We start from the raw sequence: 26792 nt of genomic DNA, 5'->3' as shown, positions 1-26792 counted from the left end.
TCTTGACATTATAGTATGACTATTTGAAGTTCTTGCTAATGAATTCATAATGACACAATCCTCCCTGCTTTGTATTTCAGTGGCAGTCAGTAAGCATATTAAAACAATTTTTGAAACTCTTATATTTAGTAATTTGAAATGGATGGTACTTTTTAGCAAAATACTTATATTTCCTTAAAATTACATGTGTCATGAGAAAATACATAGAATTTATTCAGTTTTCAAATAATATATACTGGATAAAATATATTCAGTATATTTCTATAAGAATGGAAAAGTGAATTTAAGAAGTATGTTAAAATTTGGCTGCTAAGACACATCCTGACATACCACGATCTGATATTAAGATAATTTTTCACATAAAATTAAGTTAAATATCCCTACATCATATTATATGAGTTAGTCTTTATATGGCTAATAACATCCTATGGAAATGGTTTTGAATGTCTTTTTATGATGTGGAAATAATTGAAAAGATGTTCTTTTTTGCTATGATTGCTGTAAGTAAAGATAAAAAGAAATAACTTCAGGATGCAAAATGAGGACCACATGGCCCAGGAAAGGACAAGTTTGTTGTACTGTTAGTTGTTAACTTGTCAGGTAGATTTCCAAGGGTCTGTGTATTCTCTCTCTGTGAAACTTAGAACAGAAATTCATCTTTATGTGGTAAGTTGTAGGTAGTTCTATCTACTTAAGATGTATCATTAAGTTCAGTCTTGGGAACCTCTAAGTGTTATTTCCAAACAATAATCTATAAAATTTATATACTCATATTAAGACTTTGGTTCAGATTCCCTTTATTCATCTTATTTAAATGTGGTATAAAAGTGGAATCATGAATATCCAATACAATTATACTGGTTTATGTTAAAAACCATATATTCTATCATAAAGTATATTAGTAGGTGTTCTCTCAGTATGCAAATCATAACTGCCAATATTGTCAGTAAAAAGAGCAGATGTCCAGTAAGAAACCTCCCAATAAGGCACTATATTACACTTTTACATCTGCATCATCATTATGCAATATTTATACATATCACTTAATACTGGGGACTTGTGTACACATTAAGTGTAGGTTATTTTACTAAAGCTCTGCACTTATACCATTAGAGGACACATCATCAAATGTAAAAGAACTGTTTTTCTTATGTATGCAATGAGAAACAAATTATTAAACCATATAGTTATCTTTGCCTTTAGTTTCCCTGAGATATACCAAATATATTAACACTGCTTTTCTTATATATGGCCCTGACATAATTAATCTCCATTTACCTATTTCTTCTATTGCACTTCGTGGGTGCACTTTAATTTGCATTCATTGAAACCATTAAGAGAGCGCAATGATTCTTAACTGGGAGGCATATGCATAAAATCTAATAGACATCGTGTACTCTGGATTGCAGCATAGCTGTGAAGGACTGATACTGTGCTGCGGCCTTGGAAAGTTGGCATTATTTTATTTAGTTTCATTCCTGACAGATGCTAACAATATAAGTGACATACAATATGGGTTGAACAAATATTTATTTAATGAAGTAGGGTTCTGCTAGCCAATGCAATGTTTGGAAGCATTTTGAATTCTTTATCGCTCCAGGAGTTTTTATTTGTTCCTTTTTTTTATGTTTATATAGTTGAGAGTGAAAAGAAGTTATGTGTCCTGGCTCTCTATTTTCCAAAGACTTAAAGAAGTCTGACTGTAGACTCACTTCTAGTGAAGATGAAAGTTAAAAAGAACACAATTTCATCATTATCATTAAATAGCATGAGATTTCTTCCTGAAAGATTTAAAAGGAGACAAAAACATATGTCTCTTCAATCTTGAGAAGCATAAGTTTCAAAGAATGCAGTTGGGGAAGTGAGGAAAAAAAGTTTAACAACTTGGAGATAGAAAATACATTCCTTTCAGAGTGAGTGCAGGATGCAAACTGTAATGTGTCACCTTGCTGCCGCACTGGTGATGATCTTCAGACTGCCCGGGTTCCGGATAAGCTTGTCCAGGATGCTGACAATCTGCTCAAACTTGGGTCTGTTGTTTCTGTCTTTCTGCCAGCAGTCCAGCATCAGTTGATACAGTGCAGCTGGGCAGTCCATGGGGGGTGGCAGGCGATAGCCCTCATCCACAGCTTTAATTACCTGTGCAAGAAGCAGAGTTTCCAAGGACTTAAAAGGTGGGACTTCTTTTACTTCTTCATGGACAGAGCACACTTATATGACTATTTTAAACATAAGTAGAAAGTTCTCATCTTAAATATCTTAAAAATAACAGCATATCAAATATATATTACTAATGCCCAAAAATGTATATAAAGGAAGATCAAGAGAGAAAAAATAAATTTAGAAGAATTTGTAAAGATACTTTTCAGATTAAAAGTTTTTAAAAATGTTCTATGACAGAAAAGTCAGTTAATTGTAAGAAAATTGTAGTAACAATTTTTACAATTGTTAATTGTAAAAATTTTATTCAGTAATACAGATTTCTATGGAAAATATATATGAATGAATGCAGAAAAAACATTTACAGATTTTATTTATAGCACAGTTCAAACAGTGCCTTTCAAATCATAGTAGGGTCCTTTGGTAAAAACTCATGTGTTGCACAATTAAGTATCTATAGGTTTATTTGTACTTTTAAATCCCATAAAGCAGTGATTTTAAACTTTGCTATGTATCAGAATCATCTGGAGCCCACACTGATATGGCCCAGGTAGTTGGGTGCCATCCTGCAAAGAGAAAGGTTGCATGCAAGAAGCAACTGATTGATGCTTCTTCCACGTAGATGTTTCTCTCCATCTCTTTCTCCTTCCCTTTCCCTCTCTCTAAAATTAAGTAAATAAAATCTTTAAAAAAGAATCATCTCAAGAAGGTATTAATATGTAGATGACTAAGCCCTGATTACATCACTCTGGGGTAAGGTCTGAGAACATGCATTACTACAAATTCCAAGGGTCTGCTAAAGCTGTTGGTTCAGAGACTGCACTTTGGGGTCCTATGACACAAAGAAAATTTTGAAAATAGAGATGTGAAAAAGAGAGTCTGATTTTCCCATTACTGTTATAAAAATAGCTTGTTTGAAGAAGTACAAAAAGGTTTTTATATCCAAAAACATTAAAAGCAATTTTATATGTGGTGGGTAGGAAATGACTAAAAGCATCTCAGCTTTCCTTCTTATGTGTTTTGAGATCATGCTCACAGTTTCTGGCTAAGCATAAAGAAAAATCTCTGAGTGCTGATCCCATATGCCAAGAGCATCCTTTTATGAAGCATTAGCAAAACATGACTTATAAAAACAAAAATCCTTTTGAAAAATCAATCACAGTTATATAGTTAAAGATTATTATTTCTACCCAGAGACTTCAATTTGTAAAACTAAATTCATGTGCAACATTAATACAGTATGAGAAATAACATGCTACAAATTGCTTGTTTCATCTGATTTGGGAAATACTATCTTTAAGTAAAAAAAAGTCAGCATAGATGCATGAATTAAATCTACAAAGGATAGCAGACATGTATATCTTACACAGAAATAATTGTGCAGCAAAAATATTTCTAACACTCCCTTATATATAATGGTTATCTTGTTTGTCACTTATTTCATTACATTTTAACACAAACATCTTCATTTTTATCTCAATTCTAAACCCCTGCTTGGAGGAAAACTATAAAGCCATAAGAGCAGCTCAATGAATATTCTTGCAAGATTTGGAAACAATTTCATTTTTTTTTAAGTTTTCTATTTCAGTGGGAGCCACCTGGTTTCATTATGCTCCACTTCCTTGCACAGCTTGATCTCTTGATCTGAATCCCTAACTCGTAGACTACAAATACTTACATCCTGATTGGACATCTCCCAGTAGGGTCTCTCTCCATAGGACATCACCTCCCAGAGCACAATCCCGTAACTCCATACATCGCTGGCTGATGTGAACTTGCGGTAGGCTATAGCTTCTGGTGATGTCCACCGGATTGGAATCTTTCCTCCCTTTGAATATAAAATCACATTGGATGTTCATGATCGAGTTAAACATATTATACATATTATAATCTTCTGAATTTGTCAGGGTATTTCTCTTCTGAAATGTAATGTGGCTTTCTGTTGATATATATTGATATTCTATTTTAATACTAAGCAGCAGTGGCAACAATTTACCACAATATTTACTTTCAATTAATTTAAAAGAATTTTAAAATAATAAAGAAAAATTTGAAAATTCCTTAAATACTGACATTATATATTAACTGCAGTGCATTAGTCATCTGTAACAAGGCAACTTGAAGTGGCTGTGCAATACCATATATTAGAATAGAATGAGGAATCTCATTCAAATAAATCTTTATTGATTTAACTAGACTTATGTTATACCATACAATTTTAGTTCATAATGTGACTCTGTTAGTAAAGAAGTTAAACCACTTCTTCACACTTACAAGTATTTATTAACTAATTAAATTCATTATAAAATTATACTTATGCAAAACTCTCTTTAATACATTAATTAATTACCTTAATTAATTTATTTAGTGCCTCACTTCATCTGAAGTACATTTTGTATACTTGGTGGGCACAATATACACTAGGAAGATAGGATAACTATATTCCCAGAACTTTCTGGAAAAGGATATTGGTTCCTTGAGTTATAGGGTATATAACGGTATGACTCCCATGGAATTTGCTCTGAGTTTAATAAATATATTTAATAAAGATGTGCCGAGTAGCAACCATATGGGAAGTATTATGTAGTCACTCTGGGTGAGACAAATATAAATAACATACTGGCTCTCTATTTGGAAAATATCAGGAAAACAGGAATAATAAGTAATTGTGAATAACTAAATGCAAAAAAGAGTATCTTGTCAGAGAAAAATATTTTGCTTCTCAAACTCTATAATGCATATGAATAGTTTGTTGTGCACTCTCACTGAAGTGGAAATACTGATTCACTAGTTCCAGAGTGCAGGCAGGGTGTTCATTGCTAAGAAGTTCCAGGTGATGCTGATCATGCTGGCCATGGACCTCAATTTAAGCAGGAAGGCGTTAGTGAAGACCGTTGTGCTTCAGAGCACTGAGCCCCAAACATCACTAGAGGGATAGAGGGGGTCACATACAAACTGAAATTTAAAGGATCTATCAATACTTGGTACAACACGAATAAAACTGGGTGTTCCAAAGAATGTATATCATCAAAATCTTAAGCCATATTCATCAAATGCACTCCAGTGACATTGTACCTCCTGTCACTTGTTGGTTCTGAAGTGATCCTCAAGGCGGGAAATACATTGCTTTTGAGAAATGGATGGGAAACTTAGAAGGTAAGTAATTTTACCTCATTATGTATGAATTTCCTCATGCGTTATTTGAAAAAGTAATAGTACTGATTTATACCTCTGTTGTGAAGCTAAATGATAAATTTTAGGAAAATCCTTTTAACAAAGTTCCTGGTACATGGTAAAACCTCAAGAAACCTTAGCTTACTACTCTCACATTCTGAGGAAAATCGCATAAATCAAAGCACAGAGTAGGAAAATGTATGTTCTGCAAAAACTGTTTCTGGTGTAAAAACAGATTATGTGGAGGAATATAATGAGAGAGGGTGAGAAAAGATAGAATCAGAATTTAATCATAAGTATCCTGAGTTTTATCTGGTAGAGGAGAGTCTTATGTGTGATTTTTACTACCTCAGAAAATTTGACACTTCCTGATGTTTTTACACAAGTGAGCTGTTCAGAGAGGGGAACTGCTGGAAGAGCTTTGAAAAAGGTAAGGCTTATACTAGGTTTTGAAAAATGCACAAAACTGTTAGACATATGAGCCCAGAAAAGGGGACTTGACCACAGCCTTCTTGAGAAGCGTCCAGCCTAAAAGTAGTCAACAATTTATACTGGTGAAGTAAAATAAATCAAACTTGAAGAGACCAGAGCCAGATGAAAAAATCCTTGGGAGTTAGTGTAGACACTACAGTGCTCAGCATACCCTAGAGTAATGATGGTCTAGAACCAGAAAAACAGAGAAGAAAGTGTTTACGGTCTTATAGATGAGAAGACATGTGGTATTAGAAATTTCCCATTTCTCATGTCTTTGTCACTCATGCTTACTCATTCACTCTCTTCTTTACACTGTGCATTTTTCACAAAAATTTAAAAGGTCCTTTTTCATATTTAAGTGTAGAGAATCTGTTGTCAAGTCTCATATTGCCCTTTTCTCTGCCAATACATTCAAACTTAAAAATAATAATAATAACATTTTAAATCCTCTACCAATTAAGTTATGTGCACCTGCCTAGACTAAATAATACCTCTTAAGTTTGGTGAAAAATAGACTTATACATGTAACAGTTAACAAAAGCCATTCTATATGCCAAATAGAATCATTGTGCACAATTTTTCTCCCTTAAAGAATTCTGAGAATTAACAGAAGTCAAACAAAGCTGTATTTATGGTGCAAGTAGAATATTTTAAAATCTCAGCTGTCTTTATCTCTGCTTCAAAAAACCGGCACGCATACAGAAAAGAAAACAAAGAAAATCTTTTCCATGCTGAAAACTTTGTATCTGTTTAGCAAGTACAGGCCACAGATCTATACTAAGATGCCTAGTTGAAATTAAAGCATAAACATTAGAAAAAAACAATAGATGAATGACAAACATGAGCTAAAAGACCACTTATTGTGCTTAACTTCAACCAGGATGCAAACGGAACCTGTCAAAGTTGTTTCATCTTAAGTGATCCATCACCATTTTTCAGGGAGGATAACAGGGAGCATATTTTAATGGAGTTTCTTTAAACAGGAAAATACTAAATAGTGGCTTTTTTTTTAAAGGAAGGACATGGCCAAGATTACACTTAAGCTGGGAAGGAGAATCTCTTCACCTGTGCTCTGGATGCAGAGACACATGCGATTGGGGCGACCTCTGCAGCCCCGTCCAAGCCCATCTCTCCAGTGAGTGCAGTGCTCCCCACAGTCCCACCGTCCACTGTGACCCTCACAGCGATGGTACCCAGAGGATACATCAGGGTGTCCTCTGATGTCACACATGGTTACAGATCCAAGCAAATTATTTCCTGTCTATTTGCTTTCACTGTATAAGTCTTATTAAAATGCTACAACCTAAACACAGAGGAAGTGTATTTTGGAAAATGTGTGAAGAATTATTTAATAAAAACATTTACACTTTGAATTCTGCTCTTGTGCTAATACGTGCCTGCCAAACACACACTCACACACACAGTTGTTTGAGTGACAAATTCAAAATATTCCATATAATGATGTCTTTAATTTACTGGCTGATCAAATAACTCTTACACTACCTTCAACTTCACACTAATTCTTAACAAAATATTTTGGCTCTCAGCTCACCAGGCTACTTTGGGAAATTATGTTGGCCACAGTGCACAGTAGTCACCTGTGAACTGACAACAGACTGTCACTACAATATTTGCTGAATTTGCATGTGCAGATCATGGCCTCCTGTTCGGCATTTGGGTTTTGAATCCAAGTTTTTCTCTGGCTCCTAACTACATCAAAGCTCGAAATGCTGTCCTTATAAAAAATATGAAGTGAAGAAATCTGGTTTTTTTTCCACTTTATTCCGAACATGTATTTCAAACACATGAAGAGTAAATGAGTGATCTTCAGTTAGCTTAACAATTGAACCAGTTAGCAAAATTGTATGTTTCTTTAACTTTTCCGTCACTTCCCACTGATCTACCTTTTAGTGTACTAGTTCTTTTCCTTATGCCTGAACTTGTAACAGGGCGCAGCCAAGAGGGGGGCCCCAGAAAAGGATTTGGGATGGGGTCCAGAGCTCAGGGTGTTCAGGAAATATTAAGATGTCCTCACCACCCCAACCCTAGGCGGAAGGAACAAATGGAGCAGGGCCATTGAGAGCTGTTTTGCATAGCAACAGTTTTGCAAATAACCTCTGGAATGGTCATTTAACGTATCTATAACCCTTAACTGGTTTCGAAGATATGTTAAATAGCTGTGGCCATGCTTTGAGCCAGGGAGAAGGAAGTGACTTCTATCCAGGATGTAACTGGGGGGTGCTCCCTTGAGTTACAGAGCCTGTGTGAGAGCTTGGAATTGATTGGCTCCACCCCATGGGGTCATATGTGTCCAGACTAATGATGGCAGCCCAGTAAAGCTGGGAGGGTATGAGAGTCCTGGCAGGTGTAACTGATTGTAGGAGGAGTCGGAAATGGGGCCGCAAAGGAGGATGAGTTCGGAGATTTAAACCCAGATGCGGCAGCCATTGAAAAAGAGAGCCACGTGGTCTCAGCTGAGTTAAGACCCCCTTCTTGCCCAGGTGAAGAGGAAGGGAGAATCATGTGGTTTTGGCCAGAGTGCAGACCCCTGCAGCCAGATGAAAGGAGAGAGCCACTCGGTTTCAGCAGAGTGAAAGAGTACCACTCAGCTTTGCCAGAATGGGGACCCCTGCAGTCAGGTAAAGAAGAAAGCCACACACTTTTGGTCAGAGTGCTGACCCCTGCAGCGTTGGTAGAAGAGGCCCACATGGTTTTGGGGTGCCCCCTTTGGCTGTGTGGCCTGGAAAGCAGGAGAGACTTTGACTGGAACTGGGTACAAAGAACTCTTGCCAGTGGACCCTGAGAGGGTACCACGTGACTGGGTTAACTTGAGAGATCCTGCCTGCACAGTGATACAGCTGACAGTGCCAGTGGCTTGAAACACAGACATGTGCTCTTTTCCTGATTTACAGTACCTGGAGTTGGGACAGTGGGAGAAGGGAGCGCTGTGTGTGTGTAGGTGTATACCCTAAAAGACTTTGATATTTTAGTGGAGGCATTAAGCCTAAATAGCATTAAATACACATTTCATTTCCTTTTCACAAATCTCTGGCATTGAGAGATGTCTTTCCAATTGGCGGCGGACAGAAGAGCCCAGTAGATATTAGTATTCTGTCCTTGGGAAGGGCCCCTGTTCTGTAGCAGTTTTGGCATCCCTAGGTGGGCCAAATATTGCTCCCCCCAGACCTCTTGTTCAGTAACAAACTCTGTTCCATGTCATGGATTAGTGAGTCCATATACTTAAAAGTTAAAATGTTTATATTAATTACAAATAGAAAACTCTTAATATATTCCTGTATGATACTCATGCAACTCATTTTAAATAACACCTGGGGCTATTTTGAACCCTTTATTTAGAAGAAAGTTTGAATAAAAAATTATTGTTTCCTCTTGCTTAATGATGTTGGAGAAGCCCCTAGATAATAACCTTAAAACCTAGAATTTTAACTCTGGAACATTCAACTTTCTTATTAGAAGATTTTCATCTGCTTCTACATTGTGTTTTAGACTGATCAGTTTTTCTCTGACATTGGTGTGATAATCATAGATTAAAGAGGCTCATACTTCCCCTAGTCAGCCATTTGGTAAATGATGCCATCAATCACTGAGGGAATCAGGAAGAGAATAAAGATGATAGAAAATTATATTCATTATTATTTAGGCAATTTTTGTCATTGGCAACTGATGATATACATAAAGAAACTACTAAAATACCTAATTTTTAATAATGTATTCAATAAATGTTTGCTTTCCTCCTTTCTAATTCTCTTTTATTGCTTAACACACCTTTACTATTGGTATAAATACTTTATTAAATGAGGATATAAGGGACAGCTTATTGTTAACTTCAAAGCACTATTCAAATTTAACACTTGTTACTATTGTCACTAAAAAGAAATCAAACTAAGAGTGATACAGGGTGCAGCCAGGGGGGTCCCCCAAAAAGATTTGGAATGGTGTCCAGAATTCAAAGTGTATAGGAATATTGGAGAGACATATAAGATGTCCTCGTACCTTCCCACAGGGGGAAGAAATGAATGGAGCCAGGCCATTGAGAGCTGTTTTGCATAGCAACAGTTTTGCAGCTAACTTCTGGAATGGTTATTTAGCATATCTATAACCTTTAACTGGTTTCATAGATATGTTAAATAGCAGTGGCCAAGTTTGGAGCCAGGGAGAAGGGAGTAGCAGGGGACTCAGGATGTAACGAGGGGCTGTGCTCCTGAGTGAGAGCGCCTGTGTGAGAGCTTGGAAAAGATGGGCTCCAGGAACTGAGGCTATAACTGCCCAGGTGAAGAGAGAGCCATGTGGTTTCAGCAGAGTGAGGACCCCCTCTTGGTGAGGTGAAAGAGGGAGCCATGTGGTTTTGGCAGGGTGCGGACCCCCTCTTTCCCAGGTGAAAGGGAAAAACCACGCAGCTTTGCCAGAATGGAGATCCCTGCAGCCAGGTGAAGAAAGCCACATGCTTTTGGTGAAGTGAGAACCCCTGCAGCTTTGGTAGAAGAGGCCCACGTGGCTTTGGGGTGCCCCCTTTGGCCGAGGGGCCTGAAAAACAAGAGAGACTTTGACTGGAACTGGGTACAAAGGACTATTGCCAGTGGACCATGAGAGGGTACCACAGTACATTGGATTAACTCGAGATCCTGCACAGTGACACAGCTGACCTTGCCAGCGGCCTGAAACACAGACGTGTGGTCTTTTCCTGATTTACGGTACCCAGAGTTGGGACAGTGGGAGAAGGGAGCGCTGTGTGGGTGTAGGTGTACAACCTAAAGCACTTTGATATTTTAGTGGAGGCATTAGGCCAGAATAGCATTAAATAAACATTTTGTTTCCTTTTCACAAATCTCTGGCATTGAGAGATGTCTTTCCAATTGGTGGCGGACCGAAGAGCCCAGTAGATATTAGTATTTTGTTTTTGGGAGGGGCCCCTGTTGTATAGCAGTTTTTGGCATCCCTAGGTGGGCCAAATATTGTATTGCCCCTCCCTCGGACCTCTTGTTCGGTAACAAGAGGAGTATTATAAAATTTTTTATTTTCCTATGATGGGCAAAAATATAATATCAAGTCATTTCTGCTTAAATGAGAGAACCATAAACCATCATTCCACACACTTAATTTGAAATCAAGCTAAGAGAGAGATTCCAACAGTGCAAATCATTATAGAGTTTGAGGAAGGGTGACTATGTCATGACAGATACACTATCATAAACTCTTTAATTCAGCATTATAGTTTCAAATTCTCTATATTCAACAATAGTAAAAATAATTCAAGTAGTAGCTCATATCCTACTCATTGTCATGATTAAAATTAGTGTGACCAAGCTATAATTTGAAATCATAAGGCTATGAAAGCTGAATAGATTTTAGGGCTGGAAATGATTAGCATTAAAGCCACAGCAGCCAGAGCTCACTCACTGCAGAGGGCACTTGTCTTTTTTAGATATTATCTAGGCAAATGTGCGGAGCAGGCACTCAACAATGCTCACTGATTTGACTTGAATTCCCTTTCTCCAAATTCTGCTTTTTTTTTTTTTAAAGAAGGCTTTCTCCCCGCCTGCTTTTTGTAACTAGCAAAATTCTTAGTTGAACATCCTGATCCCATTGATGGAATATTTGGGAACCATGTAGCCAAGTTGGTTACTGCATGTTCTGTGATCCATCTAGTGATAATTATCCTACTTGACCAGAAAGTCTGTAGGAGTAACTGCCTTTCCCCCTTCATCTCTGCTTCTCCACAGTTTAAAACAGGAGTCTCACATTTTAGCTTGGTTGTTTACAAAGCCTTGTTTCATCCGGAAGTATGTCATTTGGCTGAGGCAGAATATGATTACGTTATGGATTGAGAATAGATTTTACTGATTTACTTGATAATTTTTTAGCATTTTTAAATATACACTTTATTTTTAGAAACGTACATTAAATCTAGTTTTTCAGAATGTATGTGAATATTAAGTAAGAAAAAGGTAACATATAGCATAATAACAGCTTTAGAAAATCATTATTTTCTGATGTCCTCTTTCCCCTCATTCCACTATTTAATAACACTGTTAGTTCCCTAAGGGAAGTAAATAAAAGAATCACTGGAGATCAGTTTTTAAAAGCATCTAGAAAATCATGAAAATACCTTGCTGAGTATCATTTGGGCTAAGTATTTTAGAATTTGTAGAATGCTATAATGATTTTTATTTGCCTTCATAAACAATATGAATCCTATATCAAATGCCTCAATATTAATTTATAAGTATTTTACCAACTTACAACACCACCAGTAGTTTAGTAAATATTCTTAATCTATGCACATAGATATTAATCCATTCCATTGTAGGAGAAAGCTAAGTAAAATTTTAAAATATAAAAAATAATTATGCAGTGAGACATATGTTGACTGAAAATATTTGACATTTGTAGACATGTCTGTTTATGAGTTTACTCCAATATCATTTAAATAAAATAAAGTAGAAATATCAAAAAGGAAGTGACTGTGTTAAAAATTTATAGCATTGGTTGGGGTAGAGAACTATAAATTTCAAGTATTATATCAACAGCAAATGAAAATAAACTTTAATATGAGTTAAAGGTGCACTGTTTATTGTGTTATGTTTGTGATGTCTGCAAAGCCAACATTTAAGAGGCCTGTTGGCAGATGATTAGATGTTCCAGGTTTTGCAAATAACAATGTATTTCATATTGTCCCATGCAACTTGCAGTTCCGTACAAATAGGAGAAATTATATTTGATCCCCATTCCCATTCTTTACATATTCCTTATATATGTTGGATATCTTTAAAGAATGTCTCTTTATAGTCATTCTGTTAACATTTGACTAAATTCTTTGTTGTGGGAACTGCTTGTGTATGTTAGCCTGTTTGGTAGGTAGCATCTTTGGCCTCTACCAAGTAAATTATATTAGCATCCTGTCAATTGTGACAGCCAAACAAAGTCTCCAGAAAATGCTGAATATCCCCTGGAACACAAAATCATCCCTTCTTGAGAACTACTGGTTTACATAATGTGTGACAAGCTTTGATGTGCAATAGAAAATGATTCAAATGAAGTGTAGCCCTGGCTGGTGTGGCTCAGTGGTTGAGTGCCAGCCTGAGAATCAAAGGGTCAGTTCCCAGTCAGGGAATGTGGGGGCAACTTTGCCCACAAAGTCCCCCATCCACCACAGATGAAAGTGAAACTACCAAGACATGATCTGCTTGGGGAGGAAAGGTGGATGATCCCTCAAAGGGGAAGGGCCAAGAGCCTCCTGCTCAAGGGACTTTTACTGGGTTCATTTGCACAAGAATACAGGTAAGGATCAAACAATAGATTGTATTCAAAGAAGTATGAGGGCTTATTCTCAGTCAGGGTCAGATAGCTAAAGAGCCATAAAACCTTGAGGAACAAACTTCTTGCTTGGACCCTTATCATTTAAATGAGACCATTCTGAACAAAGCAGGTTTCACAGGATTTTTACATATTCTTTCTTATGCTTGATTTACCCAGGATACCCACCCTTTCCAGCACAGGGCTTCACTGCCTTCCCCATCATAGGTTTTTAGGCTTAAGTGAATTAGAGCCAGGCAGTGCTTCTCCCAGATGGAAATGGGGACTCAGGCTATGTCACAACAGCCAGGGGATGAGGGTCCATCACTCCCTCTTTGTTGCAGCCCCCCGAGTCCTTCCATGATGGCCTCCCAAGTGATTGTGTCTGGCCTAGGTTGCCCCTCTCTGAGGAGTCGTACCTGCCATGGACATTGACCATGCTTTGGGAACAGAAGAAGCAGAAGCAGCACTTGCTGCCAGAGACAAGCTTTGTCTCCTGTGGCTGGCATTCTGGAGGTGGCTCACTTAGCCATGGGAGGTAGTTGCAATTCCTGAAACCAGGCAGGACAGTTCCCAACGTCAGCATAGGCCTGGGTTGCAGACCAGATCCCCAGTAGGGGGCATGGGAGAGGCAACCACATATTGATATTTCTTTCCCTCTCTTTCTCCATCCCTCTCCCTCTCAATAAATAAATAAATAAAATATTTAAAACAAGTAGACATTAAGTCCAGAATTTACCTGGGTTTTTATGCAAAGTAAGTAGAATTAACCTTTTTTCCTTTTTCCCCTTATAATTTGCACACTTTCAATGGATATTTTTATTCCAGTACTAATCTAGAAAGCTAATGGCCAAGTTCATCTGAGATAATCTTCTAATACTTGAGTTTTGGTAAATATAACACCATCCCTTTGAGATTCTTTCTTCTATTTCTTAATGTTTTACTTAATTTTTCTTTTTTTTCATTCACTCCTTTGTTAAAAAGAGGGATAACTTCTTATTGCTAACAAAACTTTAAAATTAAGCAAGAATTACTTTATCAGATAAAGGCACTGATAACCAAAGATTTTACAAAGAAGTGAATGTGTACTCCAGGATGAAACATTATCTACAGCTCCAAAAACATAAATATCATTGGCAGAGGAACACTGAGTGAAGAACTCAGTTTGGTTATGAAATATGATGGAAAAGATGCTAAGGTTCATGCATTTTAGTTTAGATATACTTCATGATAAGGTTCTCTGTCTTCAGGCTGTGCAACTACAGAATTAAGATTATAAAAATAAGATAAATTGAATATGCAAGTGTCATTTTCCATTGCAGAATTTATTCATACCTCTGCTTCTGTCTAGACCACAAAACTTTATCTTCCTCCCCCATGCCCACCCCAAGAAATTTAAGTTCATGTTGCTTTACATGTCTTTTTTCTTTTTCATGTTCAGAAATTTCATTTCCAGTTTACAAATGGGGTAGGGGAGACACATTTAAATTTTAGATGCTATTCAAATCACTGCCCAAATGGTGTCATCATTCAGTATACTTCTTTCTTGCCACAGGAAAACCATTCTAATGCAACTGTTGTTAGGGAGCTACATTTTCCAACCAGTAGGCAATCTATACTTTTGTTGGTTAAATGCTGCTAGGGATTCTGAATATTATAAAGCACAAAGAGTTACTATAAAATTATTTATAAATCTTTTAAAAATATTTTTAAAAGATCTTAAAATGAAGTATTTATATATGTACATGTAAGCAGCCCAAATATTCATGTATTCAAAACACCTCCAATTTTCTGAAGTAAGCCCGGAATCATGGCATAAGGAGTGTATCTGAAAATCAACTGCAAAGGGATCTCCAATCCAAATTTAACAGCATCAGAAGTTAATGTTTATTCTCCATTTTTGCAGTGTCTTACTTAGAGCCAGCTCCTCTCAGTGCTGATCTCTCATCAATTTTTACCACAGGAATTTGGGGTACAGGGAGATTTTATGTTCACTTGTTCCATTTAGATTTTGAAGTTTACTATTACTCATGATTCTTGGTTTCTGGGCTACACTTTGATCCTACTATTAAATTGTACCCAAGTTTCTTAACCTCTCGGCAGATATCTTGTCATTCACAAACTGAGGGTCATGGGAAACACAAAACCTGCCTTTATGTTCAATCTCATCTCTCTCTAACATATGTGCAAACTTAGAAACATTATCTCTTACAACTTTTTATTTCTGTCTAAAACCTTTATGAATATCAAGGGTGATTTTCAATTTAATTATTTTGGAATCTTAAAGATGATTCTAGCTTTGAACTAAACTGAAATGTATTGGTTGGCATATGTGGATTTACTTCTATAGAATTTTAACCAAAGAGTTAAAGGAGAGGAATAAAATGGTGCAAGTAATGATATTAGGAATTTTCTGGACAGCAGCATTACATAACTGCTGAACTGCAGTCCAGGATTAGTTAAAGTAATCCAAACCTGTTCATTCTGGCCATGAACAGCAGTTAGAGAAGAAATCACACAGTAAATCTGTTTCTGAAAAGATCCTGCAATTCAGTTCTCTAAGCTTAATTAATTTAGACAGTTCAAATGAGATTGTTGGCTAAAAGCCTGGATTTTTCAGGCACTTAAATGAAGTCAGCTCATTTACTATGGGTTTGGGGACTTTAAGTCTTGATTTCTAAAGAAACAAAATGTAATTGCTGAAATCTCTGGACATTGAGGCATAATATCTCATATTTGCCCCACTTCTTCTCTAATTATACATACAAATCTCTCCTTGCTGAATTAGGAAATGCTTTGCTGATCCACAGTTCACATTGCCTGCTGTGAGCTCTGTCAGGTCATACTTAGAGTGACAAAGGACTTTAGAGAGTTTATCTTAGTAAACCCTAAGTAATTGAGTGTTTAACGTGGAGGCAAATATTGGCTTCTCAGATTAGAAGTGGAACTACAGAGATAAATCATTTGACCCAAGCATTTAACATCTATCTCTTTGTCAGGGACTAAACTTTGCTCTTTGTAGACAACAGTAGACAACAAGGTGAAGGGCAATCCGAGAAGACTCTCAGGGGAAGCATCTGTTCTACTCCCCAGTAGTTCAAATCTAAAAGTCATTGAGAGAATTGTTTCAGCAGATGTTTGATTGCCACAAGAGATCAGAGACAAATGATCTCCTAGGTAGCAAAAGCCCATACCTTGAAATTTTGAGATTTTTCAACATTATTTGAAATGCTCAAGAATTTCTTAAAACACAGAAAATTCTTCCTATTGCATTCAAAGTAACACTATGTCTATCTAGGAAATGAAATACAAATAACATTTCTGTTACTTTCATAATTAAATATACTATTAGGTCATTTGATATATAATGTATTTTTTCAACAAAGATAACGCAAAAATTTGGGGAGAAGGCTAAACATATATCCTAATACGAGCACAGTTCTTTTTCAAAGATCTGTACAGTTTTAAATGTTAAATTTTGTTGTTTATATACAATCAACTCCTAATTTATTCTTTTGAAAGGTGACATAAATTCTTTTGAATGTCTGAGTCTTTAGCACTCAATACAATTTTCCAAAGAACTGATGTTTTAAGCAAATAATTTATAAAGATCTATTCAATATATCCCTCATTATATGAAATGTTAAAGAGACTTATCTAAAAATAGATCAAAATCTATGAACAGTAAAATATTAACAAACTCACAACTAAAAACAGCTGAACCTAAAAAAAAAACAAAGACAAAAATTAAGCAAACAACCAGAACAGGAATAGAATCACAGAAATGGAGATCACATGGAGGGTTACCAGTAGGGAGGGGGAGGGGAAGAATTGGGGAAAAATACAGGGAATAAGAATAATAATAGGTAGGCACAAAATAGACGGGGAGGTTAAGAATAGTATAGGAAATGGAGAAGCCAAAGAACATATGTATGACCCATGGACATGAACTAATGGCTGGTGAGAGGGGCCAGGGAGGAGGGGAATAAAGGGGAGAAAAATTGGGGCAACTGTAATAGCATAAGCAATAAAATATACTTAAAATATAGCATGACTACTATATACTTGTAATAAAAATAGTGAAATATTAGATTTACTCTAGTAATTAACCAAAGAAATAGTGTCTAGTATATTGCAGGCACTAAAATATATGTTGAGTGAATAAATGTTGCATTTTAGAGAAAATAGTTCCTGCTAGAGGTTGTGTGTGATGTATTTACACATAATCTTCTCACTCTTGTGTTCCACTCCCAAACTGCAGTTTTGATTCCTCCCATATAAACCTGAATAGATTATTTAATGTTCCTGCTACCTATCTGTGAAATGAAAAGTACTAGAGCTCTCAGGAAATTTTGATGCAACATTAATAATTGAGATTACTATATCGTCTAAAGTTTTCTGGTTTTTGCTACATAGGGCATACTAATCCTAAGAGAGTAGAAAATAAAGTCATGGTTGACACTTTGGTTCAAACCTTAAAATACATTATTATATGATGGTCACTGATTAGATATTTACATACTGTTTTTATTTATGTCTAAGTGACACATGACATATATTACTTATCAAAATGATTGTCTTTTTGTATTACACCAGTTTTTGGTATGCATAGTTTTTAGTTCTTGAGCTGCTACAAGAAAAGGCCTATATCTTCTATTATTTATGTTCTTAGAATAGAGTTATTCTGAACAGGAGTATTTAACCACTTAGCTTTTAACTACTTTCCTTGGCCACATTTTTAAATTTTAAATCTTGCAAATGAAATTAGGGGAGACAAAGTTGTACCCCAATATTTCAGACGTCAACTTGATAGAATCACAGAACTAAAAGTATCAAATGAATAATAACTTAAAATGAAATGTCTTTCCCCTATAATTAACTCATAATGCCTGTGGTAACTTTCTGCTTTCTTTTTCTGTAAAAAATTACATATGTGTTAATAGCCTCTATAGGAATGTGACAAAAGGCATAATAATCCCATATAAAAACATAACTGATAATCACTGTGCAGGCATCTTCAGAAAAAAATTTAAAAATATCTAATAATGAAGAAAAATAAAGAATAAGTCATTTGGTTTTCTCAAATTCCCTAAATCAGTTTATGTGGTAATTATGTCCCTAAAATTAATTGGGGGGACTTGCAAATTGAATTGGCTTTATACAACATAACACATAAGTCAGATAAAAGTCTACATTTTCTGTTATTTTCTCTAATGTTGTATAAAACAATATATTGAGTACTATTATGTTAACATTTGGTATTCCATCCATTTCAACATATGAGTTTAAGGAGTTTATATGCATAGAGACACTCATGCATACATAAAAATGCTAACCTGTTTAGAATGAAATGTCTTAAAGGGAAAGATTGAAAAAATTATTCAATAGTAAAGAATTCTCAAAATTAATGCCTTGGTTCTGCTGGAATGAAATAAAGTAAATTAGTAGTTCAGTGTAAAAAAATATGACACATTCCATAGCTACACTTTAAAGTTCACATAATGGGAAACCAAAGAGAGAGAATTTATTTATTTATTTATTTTTTATTTTTATTTTTTAAATTTTATTTAGTTATTTTTCAAGTACAGTTTTTTGTCTATTTTTCCCATCCCAGCCTCCCCCACCCCTTGCTCCCCACCTCCCTCCCATTTCCACCCCCCCTTAGTTCTCGTCCCTGTGTCCTTCCTATTTGTTCCTCCAAATCCCTCCCCCTTTTTCCCCTTAACTTCCCTTCCTTCTCCCCTCTGGTCACTATCCCCTTGTTCTCTATTTCAGTGTCTTTGTTTTTTGTTTTTTTTGTTTTTTCTGCTTGCTTGTTTGTTTTGTTGTGTAGCTTCCTGTTAAAGGTGAGATCATATGGTATTTGTCTTTCAGCACCTGGCCTATTTCACTCAGCATAATGCTTTCCAGTTCCATTCATGTTGTTGCAAATGGTAGTAGCTCCTTCTTTCTCTCTGCAGCATAGAATTCCATTGTGTATATGTACCACAATTTTTGGATCCATTCATTTACTGATGGGCACCTAGGTTGCTTCCAACTCTTGGCTATTGTAAATTGTGCTGCTATGAACATTGTGGTGCATAGGTTCTTTGATATTGATGTTTTAGGATTCTTAGGATATAATCCCAGCAGTGGAATTGCTGGGTCAAAAGGAAGGTCGATGTTTATTTCTGAGAAAATTCCATACTGCTTTCCATAATGGTTGTACCAGTCTGCACTCCCACCAACAGTGAACTAAGGACCCCTTTTCCCCACAACCTCTCCAACATTTGTTGTTTGTTGCTTTGTTTATGATGGCCATTCTAAAGTGGTATCTCGTTGTTTTAATTTGAATCTCTCTGATGGCTAGCAATCTTGAGCATCTTTTCATGTGTCTCTGGATCCTCTGTATGTCCTCAGTGGAGAAGTGTCTGTTCAAGTCCTTTTCCCATTTTTTAATTGGGTTGGGTGTCTTCTTAGAGTGGAGTCGTGTAAGTTCTTTGTATATTTTGGAGATTAAACCTTTGTCTGAGGTATCATTGGCAAATATGTTTTCCCATACAGTTGGTTGTCTTGCTAATTTAATACTGTTTTCTTTAGCCATGCAGAAGCTTTTTATTTTGATGAGATCCCATTTGTTTATTCTTTCCTTTACATTCCTTACTCTAGGGGACATATCAGTAAAGAAGTTGCTGCGTGAAATATCTGAGATTTTCTTGCCAATGTTCTCCTCTAGGACTTTAATGGTGTTATGACTTACATTTAAGTCCTTTATCCACCTTGAATTTATTTTGGTGTATGGTGTAAGTCTGTGCTCAAGTTTCATTTTTTTTGCATATAGCTGTCCAGTTCTCCCAACACCATTTGTTGAAGAGGCTATCTTTACTCCATTTTATGTTACTGCCCCCCTTTGTCGAATATTAATTGACTGTGGAGAGTTGGGTTGATTTCTGGGCTCTCTGTTCTGTTCCATTGGTCTATGTGCCTGTTTTTATGCCAGTACCAGGCTGTTTTGATTACAGTGGCCTTGTAATACAGTTTGATATCAGGTATTGTGATCCCCCCATACTTTGTTCTTCTTTCTCAAAAGAGCAGCTGCTATTCAGGCTCGTTTATGGTTCCATATAAATTTTTGAAGTGTTTGTTCTATGTCTGTGAAATATGCCATTGGTACTTTAATAGGTATTGCATTGAATCTGTATATTGCTTTGGGTAGTATGGACATTTTGATGATGTTAATTCTTCCAATCCATGAACAAGGTATATGTTTCCATTTGTTTGTGTCTTCCTTGATTTCATTCTTCAGGGCTGTGTAGTTTTCTGCATACAGGTTTTTTACCTCCTTAGTTAGGTTTATTCCCAGATATTTTATTTTTCTTTTTGCTATATCAAATGGGATTTTTCTCTTTATTTCTGCTTCTGCTGATTCACTGTTGGTATACAAAAATGCCTTTGATTTCTGGATATTGACTTTGTAACCAGCTGTTTTGCCACTCATTAATTAGTTTGAGCAGTTTTTGGGTAGAGTCTATAGGATTTTCCATGTACACTATCATGTCATCTGCAAACAGTGACAGTTTTGCTTCCTCCTTTCCTATTTGGATGCCTTTTATTTCTTTTTCTTGCCTGATCGCTGTGGCTAAAACTTCCAATACTATATTGAATAGAAGTGGTGAAAGTGGACAACCTTGTCTTGTTCCTGTCTTAGTGGAAAAGCTTTTAGTTTTTTCCCATTGAGTATGATATTGGCTGTAGGTCTCTCATATATGGCCTTTATTATTTTGAGAAATGTTCCCTGTATTCCCAGTTTGCTGAGTGTTTTTTTTTATCATAAATGGGTGTTGTACCTTATCGAAAGCTTTTTCTGCATCTATTGATATGATTATGTGATTTTTGTCTTTGCTTTTGTTTATGTGATGTATTACATTTACTGATTTGTGAATATTGAACCATTCTTGCATCCCTGGGATGAATCCCTCTTGATCGTTGTGTATGATCTTTTTGATATATTGTTGGATGCAATTTGCCAATATTTTGTTGAGGATTTTAGCATCTATGTTCATCAGCGATATTGGCCTGAAGTTTTCTTTCTTTGTTGTGTCTCTATCTGGTTTTGGAATTAAGATGATTCTGGCTTCATAAAAAGAATTTGGGAGTTTTCCATCCTTCTGGATTTTTTGAAATAGTCTGTGGAGAATAGGGGTTAGCTCTTCCTTAAATGCTTTGTAGAATTCTCCTGTGAAACCATCTGGTCCGGGGCTTTTGTGTGATGGGAGTTTTTTGATTACTGCTTCAATTTATTTTGCTGTTATTGGTGTATTTAGGTTTTCTGCTTCTTTTTCACTGAGTTTTAGAAGATTGTATTTTTCTAGAAATGTGTCCATTTCCCCTAGGTTTTCAAATTTCTTGGCATACAGTTCTTCATAGTAATTTCTTACAATCTCTTCTATTTCTGTGGTATCAGTTGTAATCTCTCCTTTTTCATTTCTGATTGTGTTTATTTGTGTCCTTTCTCTTCTTTTCTTGATGAGCCTACTTAAAGTCTTGTCTATTTTGTTTATCTTCTCAAAGAACCAACTCCTGGATTCATTGATCCTTAAAATTGTGCTTTTAGTTTCTATGTTATTTAATTCTGCTCTAATCTTGGTTATTTCCTTCCTTCTGCTTGCTCTGGGCTGTCTTTGTTGTTGTTCCTCGAGTTCTTGCAGGCGTAGGGTTAGGTTGTTTGTTTGAAATGTTTCTATTTTCTTTAGGTAGGCCTGTATTGCTATAAACTTCCCTCTCAGGACTGCCTTCACTTGTCCCATAAGTTTTGGGTTGTTGTGAGATCATTTTCATTTGTTTCCAGAAGTGTTTTGATTTCTTCCCTAATTTCATTCCTGACCCATTCATTCTTTAATAGCATACCATTCAGTCTCCATGTTTTTGGGTGCTTTGGGTTTTTTTCTTTGGGGTCGGTTTCTAATTTCAGTCCCTTGTGGTCAGAGAAGATGCTTGGTATGATTTCAATTTTCTTGAATTTTTTGAGGCTCGTTTTGTGTCCTATCATGTGGTCTATCTTTGAAAATGTTCCATGTACATTTGAAAAGAATGTGTATTTAGCTTCTTTGTGATGAAGGGCTCTCTCTATATATATCAGTTAAGTCCATTTCATCTAGGGCGTTGTTTAATGCCACAATATTCTTGTTGATAATTTGTTTGCAAGATCTGTCCATTTTTGATAGTGGGGTGTTCAAACCCCCTACTATAATTGTGTTGCTGTCAATATCTTTCTTGAAGTCCTCTAAGATGTTCTTGATATATTTGGGTGCCCCTATGTTTGGTGCATATATGTTTACAATGTTAATGTCTTCTTGGTGGATTCTTCCCTTGAGTATAATGAAGTGACCTTCTGGGTCTCTCTTTATAGCCTTTTTTTTGAAGTCTATTTTGTCTGATATGAGAATTGCTACCCCAGCTTTTTTTTCTTGTCCGTTTGCTTGGAAAACTTGTTTCCAGCCTTTCACTTTTAGTCTGTGATGGTCTTTTGTCCTGAGGTGAGTCTCTTGTAGGCAGCATATGTGTGGGTCATGCTTTCTTATCCATTGAGCTATTCTGTGTCTTTTGATTGGAGAATTTAATCCATTTATGTTTAAGGTTATTATTGATAGGTAGTTATTCATTGCCATTTTTGTACCTGTGTTCCTCTCTGTCTCCCTCTTATCCTTCCTTCCCTTAAAGCAGTCCTTTTAGTATTTCTTGTAGAGCTGGTTTGGTGGAGGCATATTCTTTTAGATTTCTTTTGTCTTGGAAGCTCTTTTTTTGGCCATCTATCTTGATTGAGAGCCTTGCTGGGTAAAGTAGCCTTGGTTGTAGGCCTCTGGTTCTCATTACTTGAAATATTTCTTGCCATTCTCTTCTTGCTTGAAGTGTTTCCATTGAGAAGTCAGTAGCTAACCTTATTGGGGCTCCCTTGTATGTTGTTTCTTTTTTTCTCCCTTGCTGCCTTTAAGATTCTCTCTTTGTCTTGAAATTTTGCCATTTTGATGATGATGTGTCTTGAAGTGGGCCTCCTTGGGTTCCTCTTGGTTGGGACTCTCTGTGATTCCTGGATTTGTGAGACTTTTTCTCTTATCAAATTAGGAAAATTTTCTCTCATTACTCGTTCAAATACGTTTTCTATCCCTTGTTCTTCTTCTTCTCCTTCTGGTATTCCTGTTATTTGGATATTATTACGTTTCATATTGTCTTGCATTTCTCTTAATCCCTCTTCATTCTTTCTGAGCCTCTTTTCATTTTCTTGCTCTTTCTGTGAAATGCTTTCTACCTTGTCCTCCAACTCACTAATCCTATCCTCCGCTTCATCTATCCTACTTTGGAAACTTTCTACTGTGTACTTCAATTCGGAAATTGTATTCTTCATTTCCTCTTGTCTCTTGCTGATAGTTTCCATTTCCTTTTTGATGTTGCTATAGTTTGCAGAGAGATCATTATAGTCCCCCTGTAGTTTCTGGTAGTTCACTGTGAGCTCTTTGAACTTCGTAATAACCAGTGCTTTGAATTCACTGTCTGATAGTTGATCAGCGTCTATTTCATCTAACATTCTTTTTGAAGTTTCTGCTTTTTCTTTCATTTGGGGATTGTTTCTTTGTCTTTCCATTGTTTGAGACTCTTCTTGTTAGTCTCTGCTTCCAAAATTGATCTGTTCTGAAACACTGGTTTTATGGTGTGAACTTCTGTGGTATGATCCTTGTGAAGTTCAGTGGTGCAGACTCCTTGAAGTTTCTTGATGTTCTTCGTCTCCACCTACACTCACGCTGGTCCTCGCGCTGGTCCCTGCGTTGGTCGCCTACCACTGCTGAATGTCCCGGCTCTAGTAGCCGCCTCCTCAAGCACCCAGGCCCATTACTATGGCAGTGGCACAGAGGCTGGGAATGTCCCAGCTGCCGTATCTGGCTCTCTCTGCCACCCAGGGGCGTCACAGGGGCTTGGAGTGTCCCGGTTTCTGTACCTGACTCCCGGGCGTCTAGTCCTGTCTCTATGGCAGTGGCACAGAGGCTTAGAAAGTCCCAACTCCTGTACCTGATTCCCCAGCATCCAGTCCCGTCGCTATGGCAGCGGCACAGGATTTGAGAACTTCCCCACTCCCGTAGCTGGCTCCTCTGCCCAAGAATGCCCTTGGTATACATTTAAATGGTGACCTTGTTTTTTTTTAAATAATCAGAGCACACTAAATTAATAAATAATGTGGATGTCTGCACTTGATAGAACTGGTTTGGTTATAACAACAAAAAAAAACCCCAGACTTCATTATACAACAATGTACTATTTCTCTTGTTTATTAACTATAAGCTTATTGAGACAAGAGGGTTTTTTTTTTAAATCTCAGTCCTGCTTATATTGTATAAGCTGGTTGTATACTTATATACTTAAACAATTCTGAGTGATGATATCATTCAGAATCAGTTTTAAAGATAATTTCAAAAGGGAAACTCACAAAACATTTTGTGTTATAGTAGTGTTCCTGCAAATTTCTTAAAGACAACTTAGTGTAGCAATGCTCATTGAACTGTTTCAGTGTGTTGGTTTAAAAAACAAAATAGCAGTTCTATTGCTTTATAACCATACCTCATATTTTATGGTAAATTATAAAATTATCATACCCAAAATTGTTATACCAAACAAGACTTACAACGGACGACTAAAGTATCATTATTCTAGAAATGCAGATAAAAACTATAGCTTCTCAGAAGGAATCGAGGACCCCCGTGGGTATTTTGAGGAGTTTCAAGAAAATAAAAGGATGAATACTGAAGAACTCTATACAGTTATTCATTGGTAGTGAATGAGCCTGTTTGGTTTATTTGGTTTTTAAGAATCATCCAAAAATGAAACATAAATGCAAAGAGCCTGTCACACTTTGATTTCACAGGTGCTAACGAGGAATTTTGACACAGTAACACCTTTTCTCTACTTGGTCCTGAGAAAGTAACAATAAGTGTAAAGGAAGCTATGAGAGTTAACCCAACATTTTTCAGGAAGCAGATCATCTCAGTTTTTGTGCATCTTCCAAGTTCCTCTAACAGGAAGTGTTGAGTATATAAGAAATTGAGATTAGTATTGAGAACTGTGTTCTTCTTTAAAAATGGGATATGGCATAGGATTAGAACCTGGCTTAATTACTAGTATTGAATACTTCAAATAAAGGCCTTTTTTAATAAAATACTTTTAATTAAAACTGGATATATTTTTTGGATAAAGTGATTGATGTAACAACATGAATAATGCCAGGAAGAGTAATATTTTTATGGAATATGTCAAACAGTCATATAATAGCAGAAGCTTATAAAGGAAATCTTTAGAGTAAAAACTAACGGTGAGCAAAAATACAAAACATTCTTGGAGATAATAAATATATTATCATATGTTGCATATATTGTCTTCTGGGATGATAATGTAGTCACAAAAAATGATGCGTTTCTGTGGAATGTTGACTAATTTTCCTGGACAGCTGAAAAGGAATACTGAAAGGCACAATCAAGATATTCACCCTCGTTTTGCAATTCCATCAACTTTTCCAAGCTGTTCAGTCATACTCACTACTATGAATTAATTCAACTAGCTGCTAGATACAAAGTTGTTTTCTGTTTCACTTACTGTGAACCTAATGAACAGTTTTTCTGAGAACATTCTTATGTAGGACACATAAAAAAAAAACTTCGGTTCATGAACTAAGTGAATCCATTACAGAGTCTACTTGAAAATGGTAACTGCAAACAATAGTGTAATGTCTAAAGCCTTCAGGAGTGTTTCAGCCCCTGAATCAACGCATCTAGGAACATCTCCGGAATACTGTGCTCTCTGTATTTCTGTAGGCCTATCACTGTTGCTGTATTTATAGGTAGAACTCGGTCCAGCATACCAAGCTTTCTCAGAGCGTGAGGTTTATGCTACAAGACAATCTTGGTGGTTGTTCATGGAGTTTTAAAGATTGGTGATTTCAGGGGAAAATGAATTGTGTGTGTTTTTTTAAATCAGGAATAAACTTTTAGAATTAAATAAGAAGAAAATAGCAGAAGTTAGCTTTTAAAGGAAACTACTAATTCCTTTGGCTAGTGAGAGTAAGGAGGATCAGTCTTCTTTATATTATATTTGGCCACCAGGAGTGAAAAGCAATAACAAACTATATGAAAACAGTTGAGTGATTCATATATTAAAATTCTAGCAGAGTTGCACACTCAGTAGTTTTAATTCTGAAAATTTATCTTGAGAAGATAATTATGGACAGACATGAATTGTATATCCAAAAGTATCACAGTATTGTTAATAATATGGACACTTTGGAATTCTTCCCATTTGATAGTGAATTGGATAAATAAATCATGAAATAAATAGAATACAATGCACTATTTAGTATTTTTAAAAGGATACATGTTATCTAGGATTTTCTCTATTTTATGTTAAAAAGGGAGATTTACAAAACAACATTAATTTTATATATGGAAATACTGGGTATCTTGATGAGAGAAAATAATTTTATATATTAGTATATATGTAGTTTTTGTAAGTATGTGCAGAATTAGTAATTATTTGCATATGAAAATGTTTAAAAATATTTTGGAAATGTAAAATTAAAATGTTTAAGCTGGCAAACTTTGGGTAGTATCATTAATGATTATTACATTTTATTTTTAAAATATACTGCCATGAAA

General features: G+C 36.0%; 1 protein-coding gene across 2 annotated transcripts in view; it reads right to left on the bottom strand.

Annotated features, from left to right (window-relative positions):
- EPHA3 (EPH receptor A3) overlaps positions 1-26792 on the bottom strand; it is a 337528-nt gene that overhangs the window by 18289 nt on the left and 292447 nt on the right. For both annotated transcript variants that reach the window (XM_037152357.2, XM_037152358.2), the window contains exons 14-15: positions 3839-3988; positions 1946-2139 (exon numbers count right to left, since the gene is read on the bottom strand). In XM_037152357.2, the coding sequence (XP_037008252.2) occupies positions 1946-2139; positions 3839-3988 (344 nt within the window). The remainder of the gene's footprint in view (positions 1-1945; positions 2140-3838; positions 3989-26792) is intronic.

Source organism: Artibeus jamaicensis, unplaced genomic scaffold, assembly GCF_021234435.1.
Source record: "Artibeus jamaicensis isolate MK-2021 breed Jamaican fruit bat unplaced genomic scaffold, CSHL_Jam_final contig_3113, whole genome shotgun sequence".
In the NCBI taxonomy this organism is placed as follows: Eukaryota; Metazoa; Chordata; class Mammalia; order Chiroptera; family Phyllostomidae; genus Artibeus; species Artibeus jamaicensis.
Note: the sequence above shows the minus strand (reverse complement) of the source record. Positions and strands in the feature narration are given on the sequence as shown.